Here is a 24,418-nt window from a genome sequence, read left to right on the forward strand (position 1 = left end):
GGCAGATTTGGGGCACCACTAGGAACTCTGTGAAAGACACCTTGCAGCACAGCCCTCCCCCATGGAGCTGCTTTGTGTCAGCAGAGATCCCTGATTGGGAGTGCACCCTAGGGGGCTCAGAATACTGCCTCACAACATACAAAGAATGCCGTTCTAACTCTGCCCCCCATTTTCCAGAAGTCACCTTGTCTGTACACATTTGGCAGGGAAACACCAGGGCAGACACCTGCTCTAGAGCTCAGTGTTCACTATCTCTGTGACCTTAATTCAAATTCAAGGTCAGCACCTGCCTCTTTTGTGTCCTGCTGGCAAATACGGCTGCTTGTCTTTCTTCCAGCAGGTGATCCTAGTGCTGGTTTTACACCTGGCTTCATCTTCTCTCCTGCCCTGGTATTCCCTTTGTGCTGAGTTCTAAACCCACTTTTAAAAAAAATTGTATTATATCATGTTGGGTGAATTTTTATAAGGCAGCCTTAAGTCATTTTTGGAACAAAGATGGTATATTATGTTGATATGGATCTGTTAGGGAGAGTTCAGTTCCGTGATGCAGAGAAGTCCGAGGACAAAGTGAGGAAGGAATTCATTAAAGTAAGAGTGTTAGGGAATGACAGAATAGAATAATAAAGGAGGTTCATTGAACAGCTACTCAGCATGGGGCATGACCCCTGCTAACTCCTTAAGCCAGGTTCACCTGGAGTCCAGCGTCTGCTTGGATCTGCACAGCTTGGGAACTGAGTCCCTACCACCCCAGGCTTTGGGGAGTCACAGCGCACTGGATGGAGTGAGATTATGTTCTGCAAACTTCCTATAGGTAAAGAAGGGAGACTTTCAGGCAGGTCACTAAAGAGCATGACTGTAAGCTGCAGTTCCCACCCACTCAGGTGATGGTAATTTACAAGCCCAGGCCTGAGCTCTCAGCAGCCCCTCCTTACTTCTCTGAGATAGGATAGAGTGAAGGTTAATGCCGGAATTCGGAGGATTAGAATGACAAAGTAAAGTAATAAAACACTTATTACTGGAAAGGCGCAGAAAACATGCATTTAAGTGAGAAGTTTATTTAAGGCAAAAAGAGCACACTTGGAGAAAGGTAAGTGTGGGCTGCCCTAGAAAAGAGGTATCTCTGAAAGGCTGAGAAAAGATTAAAAGGATACACACCTAGAAAGTGTTAACGACCCCAGAGAGAGGAGTGCCCCCTGAAAGGTTGAAAAGAGAGTTTAAAGTTAAAAGGTTACACACTTATTAAGTGTGGGCGACCTCAGAGAGAGGGGTACCCACTGAAAGGTTGAAAAGAGTTTAAAGTTAAAAGGTTACGCACTTAAAAAGTGTGGGCAACCTCAGAGAGGAGCGCCCGGAAAAGCTGGGGGTTCCCCCTTTTAAGGATTCTTTAGGAATGTGACCAAGGGCTAGGGGTGCAGACTTGTTAAGTGGTCTTTGAATACTTAGAATTAACTTAACACAAGCAAGTTCCTGCTCTGATTTCTCCCTGGGATACCGGCATCTTGGTCTGGGAGCAGATCAAACAGCTTGCTTGCCCAGCCTCCAAGGTGGGCTGAGTTATTGTCTGTTTGCTAAAGAGTAAGTTAAGAATCTTACATTTTTAACTTCCTGGGTATTTAAAATACAATCTTTAAAATGGATGCTTCCTCCCTTTCACTATGTTGTTTATGGCTGGGCCTGCATGCTAAATTAATTGCCTGTTGATGCCGGGGTTCTTGTTTGCAGAGCGGAAGAATGAGCTTCACAGTCAAGGTAGGAGAGCAAGGTACAGGCTTTTATTAAGAAATAAAGTGAGAGAATAGAGCTCCCAGCTCATGCTAGGAGGGGACAAGAGAGTCCGTAGTGGTGCATTGTCTAGGGGGTTTTATAGACAGTTGAGGATTTTTTGAGAACATGAAAATAACTTAGGGGTGTGGACTTGTTAAGTGGTCTTGTACCTTGTACCTTGTACCTTGGTCTCCTACCGTGAGTGTTTGTGAAGCTCATTCTTCGTCTTCGTCTTCGTGATCAAGAACCCAGACATCACTTCCAGTCTGAGGTCCCACCCAGCACAGCAGAAATGCTTTGGTAAGTGTGGCTGAGCCTGCACAGGCTATTGATCAATGAGACAGTTACTGAGGGTGTTTCCGATAGAAGCCTGTGAAGAGAAGTCACATGAAGTCTGACAGCAGGGGGTATCTATTGCTGGCTATGGCTAGTGATAAACTGCAAGTTAGATCTGGTGAGTGAGCACCCTCCTCATCATGCAAACTCATCTCCATCCTGACCTCTGAGGTTCTGTGCATAGGGACACCCGAGACACACGCATAGCAGCACTCACTTGCCCCTCGGCCTCAAACTCCATTGCTTTCCTACCATTGTACTAGACTTAGGAATTTCAAGGGAGCTTTCTTGTCTCTAACAAAATGTTCTAGAAGCTGTACTAAAAGGGCTCCCCTTTCAGCCTTTCTTTGAGCCCCACACTGGCATCTCATCCTTCTGAGAGCAGGAAAAAGAAGTGGATGAAAGCTCTCTTCTCCAAGTTCCGGAATGAAGCCGAGGTAAATTCTAACCCCCATCTCCTAGGCTGCACCCTCCTCATAAGGAAATTGGGATGTGCCCTTGGGCAATATGGTGACTGTGGCTTTAAATCATGTCCACTTCTAAGGCAAGTGTTCCTCCCACGAACACCAGCCTTCCCAAAAACTATGGTTTTGGTGTTACTGGGCCCCACTGATCACTGACTTTCACTAAATTGTCTTGACGCAGTGTGGGGAGGGAGGACGTCTCTGAAGTTGGCACTGCACAATTGCCCTGTCCTACCATCATGTCCTCTCTAGGGGTGTAACTCTTCATTCCTGGATACTGCTTCATGCTTTTTTATTATATTACTTAGTGTATTTTTTAAATAAAAGATTTTGCTCAATACTCAGTAGATACTAAGCTTGTTTGTGCAAGTTCTTCAGGAAGTCAGGAGAGCCAGGTAGGAAACTGGATATATAGGGGCCCGTGCTCAGCTGACCAGTGGCCAGAGAAGCAAGTTGGAAATGTTAATGCATTCTTACCATGGCTGGTTGGAACATAGGCATCCAGGCAGGCTGTTGACACTTTGCCCAAAGCCCACACTAGGCATCTGGATGCCCACACACTTTAGTATCTTTACCCACGAAACTGATTTCAGGCGTCAGCTGTCCCTTGCAACCTCCTGATGTGCTCTTTCGACATAAGCTCTCCTGCCTCCATAGAGAATGGGCTCAAAGTGCAGACTTTCTTGAGGACAAGAGGACTGGAGGCTTGGGCTTTTAAAATCAATGTTTTCTTTGGGTGGAAAGATGAAATTGCATTGCCAACTTGCCTACAATGAGTGATGTTGGTCGCTGGGGAGCCTTTCCCGTCACCCACACACTTGGCACAGGTTCTGAAAGGAGTCAGGCCTGTGCACACATAAGTCAGGCCGAGATCCAGTAGAGAATACCGCACAACTTAAATAATGATTTACTGTGTGGTGAGACAAAGGGGCGGGCCAGAGAGGCTCCTCAGACATCACACAATCACGTGATCCCAGTGCAGGCTTGTCCCCAAAACATGCGGAGGGAAGACTGCAACTGAGAACTGCAGCCCCGTTGTGCTGTGGCCATCTTACTTCCGCAGAGTAATTTGTTTTCATTTTCCAAATGAAGATGTCTTCTGAAATCACACATTATACATAAAAGCTTGGAGGCTGTATTTAGGCCATTCTGCCTGCCTTCTCAGTCTTCCTTTTGAAGAACTTGGTCACCCTTCAAAGCCACTCAGATGTACTCTGCCAACATCCCCAGGTATTTGCTGAGTGTCCCTTCCCCAACCCCATCACAACACTTAACCGCATATGTTAGGCTATTTGTGGGAATGTCATGTCTGCCGGAGGCTTTTCACTTTTACTCATCCTGTGTTCTCAGTGCCTGGCTCAATGTGACCCAGAAAAGTGCTCAATACCTGTTAGTTGAATCAATGATAACACCGTACATTATAGAAATATGAAAGCAAGGAGTCAGGTTGAATTTTAATAAATATATTAAGGCTTAAGGTGATCACTGTTTTGAGTGGAAGAGGCAGGTTAGTTTTCTAACCTACTAGTTTACAATCAGTATTTTTTAAAACAAAAATGTTTGCCATCCTACAGTGAGTGATAGAAAACATTAGCTGCCCCAGTTTTTTTTCCCTATGCAACATCCCTTCCTATACTTTCTTCCCCCTGTATCTGATGGCCAAAGAATGATGATAACCCCACTTGACAGAGAATGCAATTGTTTGGTGTGACCTGAAATGCTCACATTTTTGGTAAAAAAAAAAAAAAAAAAAGCTTTCACTGAGTCACTGGCCAGTTAGTAACACAGCTTACAAATAAATAAAGCTTAACCAAGAGATGGAAAGCTCATGGAACAGCAGGGCCACAGAATGGCCTGCAGAAGGGGGGCGGTGAAACAGCAGTGTGAGTGCACTGCACATGGGAGGCGGACCCTGCGGCACTGAGCGTGCAAGTGCCCTGCCAGCTGCATGGCAATCATGAGCCACACGCCCACAGAGGGCTCTGGGGGTCATTGCTATATTTTCACTCGGAAGCCTTGGCAGGCGGGCCTCAGCACCAGGGTGGCAAGGATGTGAGCACCTCCAGGCCACCTAAGCAGAATCTCTGGTCATGCAAACATGAACAGACCCCCACCATGTGTCCCTGGAACCCTCCCTGCTCCAAATTAAACTGGTCACACTGGTCGCACGAGCCTGAGGACTGCCCACTGTGGAGAGGCAGAGGAGCTTTCTTGCAAGAGGAGAAGCAAATGCTGACAGTATGCCTGCTGGGAACAGTGGCCTCCCTCCTGACATCTTTCAGATGGACTCCAGAATCCAGTCACTGCTGGAGAGGCACGAGACAGGCAGTGACAGGTCCCTGGGAGGGCCTCGGTCCCTCCCATCATGCAAGGAGTTCTGAGCCTGGAAGTATTCCTCCTCATCATCAAAGAAGCCATTCTCCAGAGTGTAAGTGCAGTCTGGGCTGGAGGCTGCCTGGCACGCTCCCTTATATTCCTGAATGGACTCGTAGAGGCTGTACAGCTGGCAGAGCAAGGACATGTCCAGCTGTCGAAGGCCAACCTTGAAGGAAAAGTGGGGAGACAGAAACAAGAAGTCAGCACTTGAGTCTAATTGTAGTTGAATACTCAGCCAGCAACCTGCCCATGCCAGCAGTGTTTCCACACAGTGAATGACTCAGAGCATCACTTGAATGCTGGGGGTTTCCAGTTTGGAGAAATCCTTAATTGTGGGATGCCCACACCTCATACATTACTCAGCATGTCAGGGAGAGATCACACCTGTGGGGCAGCAGACCCTGGCCTGCGAAATGTACCCCAGCAACCTGGCACACCCTGCAAGGCAACAGCATCATGCATTATGTAGCCCCAGCCAGCTTCACTTTGGATGCCAAGATACGAGTGTGACATTTCCTCTTGCTATCATCAGCTTCAGAGAAGACTGACATGTACCTTCACTGTTCCTACAATCTTCCTCACTCCCTGGGGCAACAGAGTTCCCCTGGCACTGATAGTGACTCACCAGTCAGGGTCACAAGCTGGCACTGGAGCAACCACTCTGACCAGCTCAGCCTCCAGCTCTCAACAGAAGTGGTCAGACCCCGTCTCCTCCAGAGAGATGCAGTCTTACCCAAAAATGGTTGTGGGATCACTCTCCAGAGCAGATGACTGAACAAGTCTAGGAAGACACGGGGCCTCCCCACATTCTTCTGGGAGCTATTTCACAAGTGATGAAAGAAGAACATTTAAAAGTTATGTATCTGTTTATCTTCAGGCTCCTCCCTTCCCCACAGCGCCTCCCAGGGAAAAGAGCATAGTCAGGACCAGAAATGCATTGCTCTCATCAATCCCAAAGAAAAAAGGTTAATCCCCTGGGAAATGCAGCCTAGATGACGTGTCTTACACTTTCATGTGCAGGAGAATCACCTGGGGATTTTGCTAAGCAGGCAGATTCTGAGTCGTGGGTGGGCACCCAGGTCAAAGTTAACATTTTTTGCTAAGACGCTCAAGAGAAGACTTTCAGAGGGGCAAGTTCTGTTGTTTCTGTACTGACTCCCGCACTATTCTAGAATTCCTTCTACCTGGAACTCCTACAAGCTTTTCTAGGAAGAAAAGACCTCACCACAAGTCAAGGCATGGCCTCCAGGTACAGCTCTGCCACTTTCAATGGCTTTGTGGAGGCCCTTGCCCTCAACCTGTCTGCAGAAGGAGGGATTTAGACTGGGTCACACTCAAACACCTTGTGACTCCATGTAGTCAACCACTGCTTCTTTGTCCTAAATGAATGGCAAGCACATGGGAGATAGTTTCCTGGGCTGTTCTGAGAGGGCAGTCCTGGTTCAGTGGCATCTTGAACAGGTAAGCCATGGGCAAACCAAGAGAGGCCACATTCTAGGGTCAGACTGTCACTTTTTCCTGATTAGAGCACATGCCTATCAGGAGAAAGAATGGGTCCCTGACACTGGTGTTTAAAAAGTTTACCCAGATGATTCTGATGTCCAGTTCCAGTGAAGAACCAGTGTTCTCAACACAAATATCTGCCTTCCTGGGGCCACTTAATACTTACTCTCCTGTGAGCACTCAATTTCAGGTCACCCAGACAGAAGAGCATCGAATAAAAAGTGCAGGCTCTGGGGCCTCCCTACCTGCCCATGTTCAAAGGCTGGCTCGGCCACTCACTACCTGGGAAACCATGGACAAACTGGTCACCTTGGAGAAAGAGCAGCAGCTGTCATTGTTGTCATAGTCCTCCTTCTCCATGCTGCTCATCTGCAGAACCTCACCTGGGAAAGGGAGGGCAGGTACAGGACTATGGGACAGCAGGGCATCTGGAAACAGCAGTGCCCTGTGCTGCTACGTTTTGCCTGCCCCATTCAATCCTGAGTGCTAAGCAAGCATCACCTGGCAGAAATGCTGCCAGAGCAGTCAAGCAAGATGCAAATTAACCAACCAACTGGCTTCACGAGGGGCAGAGCGGTATCTGTAGGCTCCACAGGGAAAGGTCTTGTAGGTGTTACTGCAACCTCCTAAAAGGACAACTTTCCAAACCAGTTCATTCATTTTCAGACATAATTATTCCTTATAATCTCCCAGCCTGTAGGTCCCAGGGATGCTAGGTGCAACCATTCTGCATGCAAATATTTCTTAACTATCTTTTACATATTTGAAGATAATTTTCATCCCACACCCCTACTCCTGAGAAAAGCTATTTGTCTTTTGCAATAATTAGGTCCTTCAATTATTTGTGATGATGTTCTGGCCACTAACCACCTTTCCTCTGGACTTGCTCCTGGTGTTTCCAAGGTTGTTCTGCAGTATCCATATCTGAACACAATAACCAAATGACAAGATTCCCACTTGGCAAATTCACATGTACCCACTGACCTCATTTTTCTAGGATTTAATACAAGGAATATAAACTTGTAATAAAGTCACACCCTCCTAGAGTCACTCTGATACCTGTCGGGTTGGGTCTTCCCAAGATGCTGTTTCTCATCCCAGAAATGACTAATGGAAAAGGTAGCAGGGAGCAACATACTATTGTTCCAGGTCTGACGTTACTGGGCAAGTTGCAGGTGGGTGCACGTGACCACAGGGGCCTGGGGTCAACTGCTCTACAACCCCTGCCTGGTTCAGGGGCTCTGGCTCCCCACAACCCTGAGCTACCCAAAGACCAGTGGTTCGAGGTTTCTCTCTTTAGCTGCCATTTCCAGTGTATTCCAGGCCTACCTGGGACACACACCAGGCTGGGAGTCGGATGATGTCCTGGACCCTCTGCAGTGCAGCAGCCAGATGACTCACAAAGCTGACTAGCCATCAGGTGGAACATTGGCCTAGAAACAAAGGTCTGACCCACCGAGAAATACAGCACCGTCCTGCACACACCTATCAGACAGCTGAACAGATGCCTGGCTTGTGGGCTAATTTAATAGGGATTTGACACACACATGCACACACATCCCAGCATCTCAGTGCCTTTTTCTTCAGGAACTAAACTTCTGACTTACCAGGAATCCTCTGAACTAGCTGGGAGGACAGGAGATAAGTCGCTACATGAACAAACCTAGCCTCCCAGCCAGGACACCTCTTCCTCAGCTGTGGTGATTTAAACACTTTCACTTAAATTTTCTGGAGGTACACTGAAAATCCTGTGGCAGAATTCCATAATCTGGTTTGTATCTCTTGTCCCCTACCTGCATGTCATGCAAAGGTCAGGTTAATGCCCCTTCACCAGACCATCCCCACTCCGTCCTGCATCTCTTGAAGTCTCCCTGCTCACCTGGCCTGTTGCCACTTTCTCCCCCACTCTCTAGATGTGGACTGGCTCAGCCACACATGCTCCCCTCTTCTCCCTTGCCTTGTCTGCCTCTCTGTGGCATTTACGATCTCTACTTCATACTAGAGGTGTGCACAAGGGCCTTCTTCCTCCTCACATAGGACAAGTTCATATGCAGTGACCCAGCTCCCTTTCAGCACCCAGCAGAGCCCTGCAGAGCAGACACTCGGATACTCTGCCTCAGTGGAAATGGCTCTAACATACCCTCCCAGAGAACATCTGGCTGCATCAGGACTGGGGTCAGCAGGCCCCTTGTTACAGAGGTGGCAGGGCTGAGCAGGGCACCCTTTGTGCCTAGAGCACCCTGCGGTGCCCCAGGAAAGCCTCAGGCCACATGGTCCTTGCCACAGCATCAAACTCACTGCCCGTCTGACAGGAGCCAAAGGCACAATAGCAAGATTCCCCAACTGAGTGGGCCTTCTAGCGCTGAGCCTGCACCTGGGAGAGCTACTCATGGCAGGCAGTCCCAGAATTCAGTCTCTCCTACTGAAGGCATGGAGGCCGGGAAATGCAGGCAGGGGGCAGAAGGACCACCCAACAAAATCAAATTGCAGCGCTGTGTGGCGGCACAGGATTTAATCACCCATAAGCATGAGCTTCTTACCCTTCCAGAGGAAAGGGGGGACGCTTTTGGCAAGCCCCATAACTTCCCTCCACTGTTCCCCACTCCCACACTACAAGCCTGAGAAGCCTATTGTCTGAGGATGTGTCCGCACATGATCCTGAAGGACCACTGATCTACTTCACAGATGGATTAAAAAAATACAACAGCTCTTTTTTGAAAGCACACTTTTAAAAAAACGCAGGTAGGCTCATTTTTTTTTTCTTCTGACTGCAGGTAGGCTCATTTTAAGATAAATACAGAATTTTAAGACCCTGTAATTTGTAGCCCTTATTCTAAACCTCCAAACAATCAATGAGTTTCCATTGCTTTAAACTGCTAATATGATTCCCTTCTCTCTCTGTTCAGACTTCCTTCCTGATCATTTTCTTCTTTTTCCCTATGCTCAGAGCTCCCTGCACCCCCTCCACTGCTCACACAGGTGGCTCACCAATCCATAATTATCTCTAGTAATGGGGCCAAACAATTCTGAAATACCCTAGAAATTATTTCAAAAATGCACAATGGATTGGACACATGAATGTGCCTCTGCAGGGTAGTGGCCCCCAGCTGGTTTCTGGGTCACTAAGTCTCTACCTATCTTTGGAGGGTGCTATCAGGAGGCAGTTCTTTTTAACCTTTAACAAATTACTAAGAAATAGTACGATTAAGACACAAGACTTGAAAGATGAAAGGCACCTAAAAAGGAAAAATTTTTGAGTCAAAACAGCATCATTAAAAACAAGGTTTTTTTGGGGGGAATTAAAAACTATTTAAGAGAAATAATCTGTTTTAAGAAACTAAAAGTTGGGGTAATTCACTAGTATGTTTAACAAACATTAAAGGAAATACTTCCCAAATACTTCAATGAGGAGAAAACAACAAAAAGAAGACAAAATACTCTTCTTTGTGCTTGCCTCCATACATGGGCCAGGTCTAAGGGTGCAGTCTGGGAAGCAGGTCAGAGAGCTGACATGGATTAGTCTCAGGCAGTCACACTTGAATTGATGCAGAAAAAGCCTGCTATATACAAGTTTAGATTGAAACACAATGAATGATAGGAACTTGGTTTAAAAATTGATGGTATGGTCATACGTAAACAGGCAGTTGTTTAAAAGAATGATCAGCTCTGTACAGTAGAACAAGTGTATATAATTAAGCACAAAAGTTCCAGTTACAAAACAGCAGGTTCAGTAGGATCTCCCTTTATACTAACATGCTCACCCATGTGCAAGCTTCTGATTGGAGGAATGTCCAGTAGCAGAACCTTCTCCTGGTAAGTGGGCTGGCTATTTAGCCTTCTGTAAGTTTTCTCCCAAGAAGCATGATGCTCTTCATTTTAACAAGTCTTAATAATAAGAAAGTGTATAATGGATGCATGCTGCTGGTAGGATCTCATGCTTGTAAAACCTTTCTGAGGGACTAACTGCCAATGTCTATCAACAACCTTAAAACATCATGTAACTTTGAACCAGCTAACTCATTCACTTGCAGGGACTGACTGTGGGGAAGAGAATCTGTGATACACAATGTTGTAATCCTCATCCTTGCTCTGTGAGGGAGATGTTGATTCTGGTAAGATGACAAGACAGGGGCACTGGAAGGTGAAGGCCTTGACAGAGAGAACCACTGGGGCAGGGCAGGGTGGAGAGACACCACCAGGCTATGGAACGTCAACCCCGGGCTGTGACCATTAGCTTGTACTACTGCCACACAGGCAACACTGGAAAGGTGCCATAAGGTCAGCTCTAGAATAGCAAGCTGCTGGGTCACGGGTGATTTCTGTCTTTTCTCTAGACTTTCTACTGAGTATGTACTAACTCACAATGAGATAACTTTCAAACATCTTTTTGAAAAGTAATGAATGAGTACACACATAAGGATGGCTTGTAAATTTATTTTAGAAAAGCCGGCATAAATGCCCCAAATCTGATCAAAATCTATTATGTATCTGCAGGACAGGGATGTTAATGAAAAATTAAAAAAAAGACAGCAACTTAATGGATTGTAAGCTGACTTCCAAATAAAGGATGTGTTGACAGGACACTGACCTACACACTGTTTGGAAAAGGAAAACCAAAGAGAAAGACTCCATCAGTATTGACCTGGTCAGAAAGCAGCTCCTGAGCCTGACAGACGCTGGGCAGGACCTCGGAGTTCACCGTAGGCTGTGATTCTGTGTTCGCTAAGCAGGCAGCCCATTCGTCATGTGGCTCCTCCACATTCTCCTCCTCGGGGCAGAAAAAGCACTTCAGCAGTTCGATCAGCCTCATCTGTTGTTAATGCCAGGTTGCATGCACCTGGTTAAGCTGTACCCAACCTCTGCCCATCTCTACACTTTCCCCCCAACTTCCTCTATACAAGAAGGCAGGTTAAGTTGGGTTTTCTGCTTACAACTGAGGGCATCCACATTGGCATACCCCTATGTGCAACATAACCCACTTCTCCCAGTAACACTGCTGTTTCACTCTAACCTAATTTTAGTACCAATTTAGCCCATTTCCTCTTGTTCTGTCCCAGGCGTAGATGAAGAAAAGCAATCGACCATTTCCCTTAAGAAATGTCTTTGAACATTTCTTTACCTTTTTCCCAATTTTAAAACTAAAACAATCTAATTATATTAAAAATCCAATGACATAATTATATGAAGCAGTATTCCTTAATTTCATGTTCAGAAACAGCAATTCTCAAATATTTTGGTCTTGGGACCCCCTTTATACTTTTTTAAAAAATTAAGGTATCATTGATACACTCTTCTGAAAGTTTCACAAGAAAATTAATGTGGTTATTACATTCACCCATATTATCATGTCCCCCCCATGCCCCACTGCAGTCACTGTCCATCAGTGAAGTAAGATGCCACAGCGTCCCTATTTGTCTTCTCTGAGCTACACTGTCTTCCCCGTGACCCCACACACACCATGTGCACCAATCATGATACCCCACAATTCCCTTCTCCCTCCATCCCCACCTTCCCTTCCCGAACCCCTTTATACTCTTAAAAATTACTGAGGGTCCCAAAGTGCTCGTTTATATGGGTTATACCTATTAACATTTACTGTGTACAAGAAATTAAAAGTGAGAAATTTTAATACTGATCCACTTAAAAATAATACAGTTGACCCTTGAACAACACGGGTTGGGATGATCAAAAAGCCATATATAACTTTGATTCCCCAAAAACTTAACTACTAGTAGCCCACTGTTGAGTGGAAGCTTTACTAATAACGTAAACGGTCAACTTCAATGTTATATGTATTGTATACTGTTTTCTTACAATCAAGGAAGCGAGAGAAAATGTCTTTTAAAATTCTCCAAAATATTTTCCAATTGTATTTGTTGAAAAAAATCCACATATAAGTGGGTCCATGTAGTTCAAACCTGTGTTCTTCAAGGGTCAACTATATCGCCCCTATGTGTTAACATAATTAACATTTTTATGCACAGTAATATTTTATAAATCTTTTTAATATGAGGCTTATCTCCTTCAGCAATTGATCCTTTGTGACATGTTGTGATGGTTGAAGTAAATGACGAAAATCTGGCCTCACACAGTTATGCTAACAGCCTTTCAGATAACTGGATATTCCTCTATGACACTATCCTTTGGATGGCAGTAGTGTGGAACTGAAAACTACGCCAATGAACCTTTCATACTCTGTTACATAAAAATCCATCAGTCTTGCATTTTGAATGCCTCTTTTAATCAGGCATGACTTTGTAACGTCAAGCATTAGTTATATGAAAAATGTGGAAAACTGATGCACTGAAATTATGCTATCCTTCAAATACTGATATGTTTCCTCAGGTAATATTTTGAAAAAAACCACACTTGTCAACATGACCACCACATAATGAGGGCCCCCAAAAGAATCTGGGAATTGCTAGATGTCCCCAGATCACACTTCAAGAGCCACTGTTTGGAAGTATCTACTTTTAGCAGTTTAGCATATATCCCGGAAGACATGAGCATATCGGATTTGTTTTCTAGCTACAGTTACCTACCACAGATGCAAGGGTATATGTGTACTCTAACTTTTTAAATTTTGGTATCATTAATCTACAATTACATGAGGAACATTATGTTTACTAGGCTTCCCCCACCACTAAGTCCCCCCCACAAACCCCATTACACTAACTGTCCATCAGCGTAGTAAGATGCTGTAGAATCACTACTTGTCTTCTCTGTGTTGCACAGGCCTCCCCATGCCCTCACACACATTATACATGCTAATCATAATGCCCCCTTTTCCCCCTCCCTCCCTTCCCACCCATCCTCCCCAGTCTCTTTCCCTTTGGTAACCGTTAGTCCATTCTTGGGTTCTGTGATTCTGCTGCTGTTTTGTTCCTATAGTTTCTCTTTGTTCTTATACTCCACATATGAGTGAAATCATTTGGTACTTGTCTTTCTCCACCTGGCTTATTTCACTCAGCATAATACCCTCTAGCTCCATCCATGTTGTTGTAAATGGTAGGACTTGTTTTCTTCTTATGGCTGAATAATATTCCATTGTGTATATATACCACATCTTTTTTATCCATTCATCTATTGATGGACACTTAGGTCGCTTCCATTTCTTGGCTATTATAAATAGTGCTGTGATAAACATAGGGGTGCATCTGTCTTTTTCAAACTGGGCTGCTGCATTCTTAGGGTAAATTCTTAGAAGTGGAATTCCTGGGTCAAATGGTATTTCTATTTTGAGCTTTTTGAGGAACCTCCATACTGCTTGCCACAATGGTTGAACTAATTTGCATTACCACCAGCAGTGTAGGAGGGTTCCCCTTTCTCTGCAACCTCACCAACATTTGTTTTGTTTGTCTTTTGGATGGTGGCGATCCTTACTGGTGTGAGGTGATATCTCATTGTGTTTTAATTTGCATTTCTCTGATGATTAGCAATGTGGAGTATCTTTTCATGTGTCTGTTGGCCATCTGAATTTCTTCTTTGGAGAACTGTCTGTTCAGCTCTTCTGCCCATTTTTTAATTGGATTATTTGGTTTTTGTTTGTTGAGGTGTGTGAGCTCTTTATATATTTTGGATGTCAACCCTTTATCGGATATGTCATTTATGAATATATTCTCCCCTACTGTAGGATGCCCTTTTGTTCTATTGGTGGTGTCCTTTGCTGTACAGAAGCTTTTCAGCTTGATAATAGTCCCACCTGTTCATTTTTGCTTTTGTTTCCCTTGCCTGGTGAGATATGTTCATGAAGAAGTCGCTCATGTTTATGTCCAAGAAATTTTTGCCTATGTTTTTTTCTAAGAGTTTTATGGTTTCATGACTTACATTCAGGTCTTTCATCCATTTCAAATTTACTTTTGTGTATGGGGTTAGACAATGATCCAGTTTCATTCCCTTACATGTAGCTGTCCAGTTTTGCCCACACCAGCTGTTGAAGGGGCTGTCATTTCCCCACTGAATGCCCATGCCTCCTTTATTGTGTATTAATTGACCATATATGTTTGGATTAACGTCTGGAGTCTCTATTCTGTTCCACTGGTCTGTGGCTCTGTTCTTGTGCCAGTACCAAATTGTCTTGATTACTATGGCTTTGTAGTAGAGCTTGAAGTTGGGGAGCGAGATCTCCCCCCCTTTATTCTTCCTTCTCAGGATTGCTTTGGCTATTCGGGATCTTTGGTGGTTCCATATGAATTTTTGAACTATTTGTTCCAGTTTGTTGAAGAATGCTGTTGGTAATTTTGATAGGCATTGCATTGACTCTGTAGATTGCTTTAGGCAGGATGGCCAGTTTGACAATATTAATTCTTCCTACCCAAGAGCATGGGATGAGTTTCCATTTGTTAGTGTCCTCTTTAATTTCTCTTAGGAGTGTCTTGTAGTTTTCAGGGTATAGGTCTTTCACTTCCTTGGTTAGGTTTATTCCTAGGTATTTTATTCTTTTTGGTGCTATTGTGAATGGAATTGTTTTCCTGATTTCTCTTTCTATTAGTTCATTGTTAGTGTATAGGAAAGCAACAGATTTCTGTTTATTAATTTTGTATCCTGCAACTTTGCTCAATTCTGATATTAGTTCTAGTAGTTTTGGAGTGGAGTCTTTAGGGTTTTTTATGTACAATATGTCATCTGCAAATAGTGACAGTTTGACTTCCTCTTTACCAATCTGGATTCCTTGTATTTCTTTGTTTTGTGTAATTGCTGTGGCTAGGACCTCCAGTACTATGTTGAATAACAGTGGGGAGAGTGGGCATCCCTGTCTTGTTCCTGATCTTAGATGAAAAGCTTTCAGCTTCTCGCTGTTCAGTATGATGTTGGCTGTGGGTTTATCATATATGGCCTTTATTATGTTGAGGTACTTGCCCTCTATACCCATTTCATTGAGAGTTTTTATCATGAATGGATGTTGAATTTTGTCGAATGCTTTTTCAACATCTATGAAGATCATGTGGTTTTTTTTCCTTTTTGTTGATGTGGTGGATGATGTTGTAACTTATTTTTTCAGAGTGTAATACCTATGTCCATATATAGCTACCACATTCTTTTCAACAACTATATAGTATTCTATCACTATTATATATTATTGCATAACACTATTACACACCACTCCAATACATACCCATTTACACGTAGTGTTTTTCACTTGTGTGACTATTTCTATAAGATAAACTTATAAAAGTGAAATTAATTGCAGGGGAGGTGGAGAAGGGGAAAAGGAGGCCTTCCTTCCAATCAATTCCTCCCCAGTACTGGGGCTGCAGACCACTGGATTTGTACCCAAGATCTGAAGTTCATCACCCAAAACGATGAATGCTGACATGGTTGCTGCAGATGCTGAAAATGAGACAGGAACAGAGGGAAAATCTGACCTACTGATGACATGCTGGAACTCACCACACATAGGAAGGTTAGCTTGTTTTCTTGAATGATATCCAATGAACTGAAATTTCCTCTCTGCAAAAGCAGATGCAGTTAAGGAAGAAAGTCTGAAGCCAACATCAGAAAACTGATTTCTTGCATGACAGAGAAACCTTCATTTCAGATCAGCATCTAGTATTTTTCAGAATACTGACATAAAAAGCAAAAGAAAGTCGTTCTCTCCATTCCGTTTTTAAAGTGTTTAGGTCCCCAAACCCTCAGCATTACTATGCCCATTCTTTACAGTGTTTGCTAGTCTTTCAAGTAATACATGACACCTTATTGTTTTAATTGGCATATCTGTGGTTATAGGGGATATTAAACACCTTGCCATATTGCTGTAACTGCACTAAACTTTGGCTATTTTATCTCCGATTCTAAGTATAGTCAACACCCTAAGAATACACCAAGCACCCTCTTTCCACGTTCTCTAGCTTCTTCATGTGTTCAGTAATCTTCCTCGGCCCAGCCTCTCCAGACCAAGAAAGAGGTTACCCAGGGTTAGACACTGGTCAGACAGGGGTGCTCCTGTCTTCACTTCCTCCAGTCAATGACAGCACCTTCCTCCCAGAATCCTTGAGGACAGGATTCTTGCACCTGCAAAACTAGGCCAAGCATAGCTTTTGGGGCCAATCATGGAAGTGAACAGAAAGTGCTCATAAAAAGTGAAAAGGCTACATGACTTAATGAACTTCTGAACTGTAAGGGTTCTTACAGCAGGGCTAAGGGTTTTCTGCCTCCAAAGTTCCTGCGGGAAGATGAACATCTGTATCAAGGGACTGTGGGAGAATGAGCCACAGGGAAGTAGCAGCAACCTTTATGAGCCCTGCCTACCTATCACTTGGAAACATCTGATCATGTGGGCAAGGAATGACATGAATGGGAGGTCAAGGCTCTGGAGAATGACAATGGGCAAGAGGGGTTGAACATCTGCCCCAGCCAGTCTCCAGGCTGGTTTCCTGCTCATGGAGTCTGTGGTCTGTCTGTAAGGTTTCCTACACAGGACTGTGAAAAATTTAGCATTTCAAACTGAGGTCTGAAGTCTCTGTGGAGTGTAGGTAGGCATTCCAGGAGCAAGACCACAAAGCCTCCACCTGCTCCACCTTGTGGGAGTGAGCTGTTCAGGCTCACGGCTCTCTGGACATCTCTGCTCACATGGCCTCCAAGATCTATATCAACGCCAGACCAGGGCCCAGATCAGCACATGACACTGATGGCTGAAGTGAGATGCTGAAATGCCTGGGCACATGCCCATCTGAGGTCCTCTGCAAATGAAGAGGTGCCCAAAGTACCCACAATTGGGGCACTCTGACAAGGACATTGAACAGACAAATGCCTTTAACTAGAGGGGGGGGCAAAGCAGAAGGGCTGTGATATTTATAAGATACTTGTAAGTTAGGAAAAATATTAATTTATAGTCTACACTGGTAAGTACAGTAATAGATAAAAGTTTAAAGTGGTATGAAAAAATACCTTCCAATCCTTTGCATCTTCATCTTGGGACTTAAGCAGAACCTCACTTAGAATGTCAAAAGTGAATGAAACCAGGCCAGTGATCCTCCAGCCTACCCTACTGTCCACCCCAGACAAAAGAAAGCTGTCACATGCAGAAACTATTACACATGCATGCGTGCACACACACACACACACACACACACTTTCTCAGTTTTTACTTTTATTGGGTGGCTACTGGGATGGAGACAAATACTGTACAGGGTAATTATGGCCTAAAAGCTTTCAACAACTATTGCAGACAGCCCAATTTTTGATGGAATCCAACAACAAACTTGCACCATTCTTCCTTTTCTGCTTCCAATTCTTTGCATTAAGTGGATTTATAACCACCAGGAACAGTTGTGCAAGTGGCCTCAGGAACACCACACACAGTGCAATAGGTAGGCCCTGGACTTGTGCCCGCATTATTTTTATGACAGAGCAAATATCTTCTGTAGGCACCATGAAGACCCATAATTGCATGAGGGCAAAAGAATTATACTGCTATAGCCAAAAAGATCCTTTTTTGGCATTTAATTTTCATTTTCCCCACAGGGAATCTAAAGCCTAAAATAGCCTGAAGTGGTGTGCCTAAATTATACCACAATTTGCCAACAGCAATTCCAGCTCCTGACACCTGGTTCATGAGCTTCCCAATGCTTAGCAAGCTTTTAAAAATGCAGATTCTACCTTCTCCCAGATTCTGATTCTCCAGGTATAGGAACAAGCTCAGGAATTTGCCTTTCAGCACGTAGTCTATGCGATTCTGGGCTGGTAGTCCATCCTTTGGGGAACACCATGATAATTCATGTTGGTGGGAAGAGCAGTGAAAACAAAAGAGTATTAAAGGCCATCAGACATCCCTTCTCTTCTGGTCAAGTAACTATCAGGAACTCTGCTTTGGGAGCAAGTGGTCTCTTTCCCAAGGGCATTTCATAGGCCTGACTTGAGACTGGACCTTTACCATAAACCCTTTTAAAAACTAAAACCTCCTCTCCTTGGTTTCATGAGTAGGATAAGGAACTGAATTCCACTAGGATCTGAGCTTTTTGAGCTAATGCATGTCTGCTGGAGTACAATTCACTGGGCAATCTCATCAGGCATTTAGTTGTCTCAACTAAAATATGGGAATGGCAGGTGTTGTTGGTCTCAGAATCAAACTTTTTAAAAAAAATCACATTAAATTCTTCACTCAAACCACTGCAGTTCAGGAACTTAAAAGGTCTGTGTGGAGGATTCCCCACTCATGCACCTGTATAGGTGATGAAAAGAACTGTTTTGCACTTTGAAGAAAAAATAAATAAAAGGCTAAGAGGTTCAGGGGCAAAGCTACAAGAACTTGCTGCCAATGGTTTAAGAAGCAGAGCCCAAGAATGCCCTGCCCCTCAAAATCTCCTGCCCCCACGTCTGAGGCGTTTTTTTGTCTCTACACTTTCATGTGACACTAGGGTATCTAAGCTTAATGAGCCAACCTCACAGAGCTATTGGGAGGATGGTCTTAGTAGAAATCTTCAAGGAAAGGTATATGCCAGGGTCCCCAGCAGACACTGAGAGTCAAGGGTATCCTCCAACCACATTCAAGGATTTGAAATGCCAATGAGATCTAGTAAGCAGAGCTAGCCTGTCAGCTTAGCAGATAGAACTCTTTCCAACTGTGCAGCCCTTCAGGGCAAAGTATTTTTATATAGAAAGAGCTGTGTGGAGAGACCTAATATTGTGGCTGTCCAACAGCTCCCTGCTCCATTTCTGCAGACTGTTCTTTCTTTGGGGAACCCCTGGCCCCCCAGCCCATCCTCATGGTCACCTCATGGAAAAATATGACCCTGTCACTGGTCACTACTAGGTAGCCCAGGCTGATCAGACTACCCAAACTGGGCCCACTGGTGTTCTTCCACAGTGTTTACAAATTGGAATTAATAAGCATGCGTGAAGTTGAGTGTGTGGACACTGTCAGCAGCCATGTTCCACAATACAGGAAAACCACCATGGGGTGGGAGGAACAAACATCCTGTGTTACCCATCAGCCAGTTCTAGTATGTCTCTGGATTCATCCAGCCCTTTAACAAGATTCTCTTTTCCAAGAGCTAATTCAGATCAAGTTTCTATTAGTAATATGGAGTCTCTGATCATTAAAAATGAGAAATGATCTAAACTACAGTAACCATATTGCTATAAAGATGCCCACATCTACCTACCAGATGGTATAACATCCTTAATAGTTTCAATTTATCCTTACATCTCCAGAGTACTTTATACCTAACATATACCCAGTAAACACTGGTTGAATGTATTTTAAAATATTCTCTGATCTTTTAAAAAAAAATTCAACAAACGCAGCTTGTCTTAAAAGACCTTTACAGGTCTGCAGAGCAGTAACTATCTGTGTGACCCTCACAGTTTTCCAAATGGGTCTCTGTGGGGAGGGGACAGGGACTCACTGAGGTGCAGAGTTTCAGAGGGCTTACTAGAACAGGAATGAAGCCTGGAGTGGAAACCATGATACTCAGAGCACAGCAGGGTGTCACCAACCATGGGACAGGACCCTGCCCCCACTCACCTGGGACACCATCCTCCCCATCCTTGTTCGCTTATCTACAGGCCAAAATCTCTTTTCCAGCCTCCAGCTCCTCATTTTGGAATGTTTAACATACCCTTCCACTGATGTAATGGCAAACCACATTCCCCTCAAAGCAGCCACTCCTCCTGACTCTCCTACTACTGTAAGGAACCCCACTTTCCCAGTGATGGATTATATCAAGGTTATGACTCCCATATAATGGCATACTATGCAGTCATTGAAGACATTATAATATATATTCACCTGGAAAATGTTTGCAATATGTGCCTCCCAAAAAGCAAATCATGTGATCTGTGAGAGTGTGTACACATGCATGCAACCAGTAGAATGCAATGGTTAGATGGGGCTTTGGAGCTGGACACACATATAGTTCAATTTGTGACCTTAGGGGGGTGGTGTTATTGAAAATACAGACTTTGAATATGTATCTCATGGAGAAGTTATAAGATGATGTATAGAAAGCATTTACATTGTGTCTACACAGGAGATATCCCAAAACACTAACAGTGATTCACTCTAGGTGCTGGAACTATAACTTTTAATTATTTTGCTTAGCTGCACTTCCCATAAAAAAGCTTAAGTCATCTCTGATTCCTTTCCACCAGGGAAGATTCTCCAACTCACCAGCCATGCCTGCAGATTCTGCTTCAGATATGTCTCCCATTTGATTCCTATTTCACATTCCCTGGCCCCACCCAGTGGAGGCTCTTGCCTCTGGTCCTCCATCTCTAGCATCTCCTGTGTCCTGCTCTACCTCCTATACCCTGCTCCCAAATTAATTCCTCCAAGTCCAGTTCCGTGCTATTAACCTGCTTAAATCTTTCCTTTGCTACCTGAGGCCTACTGCACCACCCTCGACCCACTTTCCCAGCCACCACACCCCAACCCTGGTTTTAATGGCCACCCCCTTGAGCTATTCCAATAGGAACACTCACAGTTCAGCTTTGGCTCTCCTGTGGCCCTTTGCCCTTGTTAAATTCCTATTTGCCTTTGGAGGCCTTCCACACCACTGCTGTTGGAAGTTGGCCCTGTTTCTGTGCTTGCACAGGACTTTTTTAAAAAGGGGTTAATCACATTCTGCCATGACTTCTAGTTATGTCCCTTGACACAGATCTGACCTCAGGCCTTTAAATTAAATACATCAACACAAACTATTCTGCAGGTAATTCAGGAATGAACCCCACTGCCCTAGGTTAGTGTATCTCTCAAAAAGCCAAAAGACCCAGAGTACCTTTTTAAGACCTTGTGACATTTCTCAAAAGGAACTTGTTAAATCCTATCACCCTATCTTATCTTTATCTCAGCTAAACACCAACCAGACCAAAAATGGCTGTTTATTTTCCTTGGGCTTCTGATAGGCTTACAGAGAGCTCTGGTCCAAGGCATAGTTAATTATAAGGTTGTGGCTATACTTCAGTAGCACCAGAAGGGACCTGGAAAAATACTTTGGGGAATGGCAAGCTGACTCCTAGGCCACCACAGCAATGATGCCGGGGTTCTTGTTTGAGGAGTGGAAGAATGAACTTAGCAAACACTCACGGTAGGAGAGCCAGGGAAAGGCTTTTATTTATACAGTCAAAGGACAGAGCTCCTGGCTTATGCCAGGAGGAGATAAGAGAGCCCGGGGTAGCGTGTTGTCTAGGGGATTTACAGTCGGCTGAGGATTTTCAGGAATGTGGGTAAGGGCCAGGGGTGCAGACGTGTACCACCTGCCCTGCCCCGAAGGTGGGCTGGGTTGTTGTCTGTGTGCTAGGGCTGTTTACAGTGAAGTCATGGGTTATGCTGAGATACCCTTCTTTATTTGCAAAGACTCAAAACATTCCAGGCCAAGTTGCTCCTGGCCTTTTGAGCTTTAACTTACCTCACTGAAGATGTCTATATTCCTAGTCTGGTATCTTTACCCTAGAGAATTAATGTGACCTTGACTTTACATAATGCTTAAGAGAGAGTTTCGATAGGGACTTCTTTGCACATTGTTACATTGCTCTGACTGTAAATATGCTGCCTTGCTTTTTCTGGAGGCCCTCACCCTAGTCTGACTACACCCACGGTCCCTGTCTCAGTCAGACTCCAGAGCATGTTTATAAACCAGAGTTTCAGAGTAGGACTGTGTCTCTGAGTATTTCCTGTCTCTCTTCCAGCATGGAACTTAACCCAAGAAGAATTTTTCTATTTCACCCTATTTATGCTACATGCTAGTTCAGACTGTACACACACAAGGTATAGATTTATCTAATTAAAACAAAGCTCACCAGCTGTGCAATGCTGTTGTCAATGTATATTAAGAAAACGGTTGGCTTGGAATTTAAGACCTTCTGTAAGAAGCCTAAAAATTTTTTCAAAAAGAATTGGAAATCATAATTTCAATGCCAGCTACAGAGTGGGAGGGAAGACAATATCTAACTGATTAAAAAATGTTAAGTCTGCTTTTCTAGATTTAATTAAGTCTTAGTTTTCAGAATAGATTTTTTAAAAGACATATAAATTGAATTTTCCTAAAGAACATCTTAATACAATAGATTCATATTTAAATTTTCTTCAAATTTATTCCTAGGAAAAAAGCAGCTTTCAGATATTAGGTTTCCTTAATAAAAGTGATGCTGGGGTTCTTGTTTAGAGAGTCAAAGAATGAACTTGGCAAACACTCAAGGTAGGAGAGCCAGGGAGAGGCTTTTATTGATAAGAGACAGTGACAGGACAGAGCTCCTGGAGGGAATCTTACACACAATTACAAACAATTAGCATAATAAAAACATGGGCTACTTTCCTTTATCTGGTCAATATCAACTGATCTCACTCTAGAAGCTTAAAGTTTAACAGAGAGTTTTGGTACGGGATTTCCTTGCATGTAGTTACACTGCTCTGACTGTAATTATCCTGCCTTGCTTTTTTCCGGAGGCCCTCACCCTATTCTGCCTAAGCCCATGGTCCCTGTCTCAAAAGCACTCAGCAGTAGTAGGAGAGGGAAAGAAACTGCAGGGGAAAGGAAAGGGCAGAAACTAAGCAGAGAGGGACAGTAGATAGGGGTCAGCAGGACGTTTAAAAAGTAGTTTTTCAGTTTTCTCGTGGCCTAAGCCTAGAGAGAAAATTGGAGACTCACTGATCCCTATATCCTGCCCTTACCCTCTGGCATGACCCCAAACCATGTGCCCTGGCCCACAAACATTTAATATGCTTCCCAAAGGGGTGAGGAAAACTAAGCCCCATTGTTTGGATCCCAGACCCAACGTTAAAAACCCACCCGGGACTCACCCAGACGGGGAGGACACCGCCCCCTCTAATGTTTACGCTGGTTGAAGGTATCTGCTGCACGGCACTGAGAGGGTCTCGGCTAGCTCTCGCCTTGTCTGCACCCAGGGCGGAGCCATCCCCCACTAATCCGATTCTACCCGCGCAGGCCCGGGCGCGGGGGAGGGGCCAGAGTTGCTCTAATCCGCTGTCTACAGTCGCGGGGACAAAAACTGTCATCTGCGGGGCAGGAAAACCCAATCGCACACAGCTCTGAAATCTCGGCCGCAATATAGTCTGTTCCTGACCCGGGGGTGCGGGGACAAAGCTGCCACCAACCCCCACAGACAAAGCGCGAACTTCACCTCCCGCCGCCCAAGTTTCTGAGCCACCCGGGGCCAGACTGGGGGCGCCTGGTCCCCAAGTCTGCCTTTTTAAAGTGGGGATTCTCCCTGAGTGAGGGTCCAGAGGTGGGCACAGGAAGGGCAAGCCAAAGGGGGAAGCTGAGGACCGCCCCTGTCCCGGCGCCTGGGGCAACGCAGCCGGGACGGGGGTGGGAAGTGCGCGGACTTGCGGAGCACAGCGCGGTTCCAGCGAACTTCCCAAGGGAGAACCCCGCCCGGCCCACGGCGCCCCCTTACCATCTCCTTGCGGAGCAAGGCCAGCGCGGCGTCCAGGTTGGGAGGCTTGGCGGGCAGCGCTACGGTCCGGGCTCCGCCGCTGCCAGCGCTCCCGCGGCTCAGCTCCTCGTGGATGCGCGACTTCTGCGCGTACAGCCGCTCCAGGCGCCGCCAGCCCCCCGACGTGCCGCCGCCTGACGCCGAGTGCAGTAGGCCGCTCAGGCTCTTGGGCAGCGGCGGCAGCCCGTCCACCCGCAGCCCCCGGCCCGCGCCCGCCTCGGCTCCGGCCCCACTCATAGCTCCTTCCCCGCCGGCCGCGCGCCCGCCTGGCTGTCTGACCACCGCCGCCGCCGACCAGAGGCTCCCGGCCCGCCCCCTTCCCGGCGGCGCCCCACCCACTTCCCCTCCCTGCCGCGCCACGCCCAGCGCCCCTCCCTGCATCCGCGCCCCCGCCCACTGGCGCCCCGACATCCTGGCCCTTCTCCAGCCCTGCCCTTTTGCCCTCGACCTCCCGGCTCCCGCGGCCACGCCCGCGGCCCGGCTAACCTCCAGCCCCAACCCCTCCGGCCCCCGCCCCGGCATCCGGACTCCCGTCCAGCCCCACCCTGCGCCCACCCCCGCGGGCGGGGGCGGGCCCACCC

General features: G+C 45.5%; 1 protein-coding gene across 1 annotated transcript; it reads right to left on the bottom strand.

Moving 5' to 3' along the window:
* Positions 1-4,011: 4,011 nt before the first annotated feature.
* On the bottom strand, positions 4,012-24,119 carry FAM89A (family with sequence similarity 89 member A). Its single transcript, XM_036919302.2, has 2 exons — positions 23,799-24,119; positions 4,012-5,106 (listed from the first exon to the last, which is right to left on the bottom strand). Exons 1-2 carry the CDS (start codon positions 24,072-24,074, stop codon positions 4,843-4,845), a joined length of 540 nt encoding a protein of 179 aa, XP_036775197.1. The 5' UTR covers positions 24,075-24,119; the 3' UTR covers positions 4,012-4,842.
* Between the last annotated feature and the right edge of the window lie 299 nt (positions 24,120-24,418).

Source organism: Manis pentadactyla, chromosome 8 (assembly GCF_030020395.1).
Source record: "Manis pentadactyla isolate mManPen7 chromosome 8, mManPen7.hap1, whole genome shotgun sequence".
In the NCBI taxonomy this organism is placed as follows: domain Eukaryota; kingdom Metazoa; phylum Chordata; class Mammalia; order Pholidota; family Manidae; genus Manis; species Manis pentadactyla.

Coding starts and splice junctions, on each gene's coding strand:
- FAM89A (XM_036919302.2), bottom strand. CDS start 24,074: ATGAGTGGGGCCGGAGCCGAGGCGGGCGCGGGCCGGGGGCTGCGGGTG. Junction 5,107..23,798: donor CCTTGCTCCGCAAGGAGATG/GTAAGGGGGCGC, acceptor TTTTCCTTCAAG/GTTGGCCTTCGACAGCTGGA.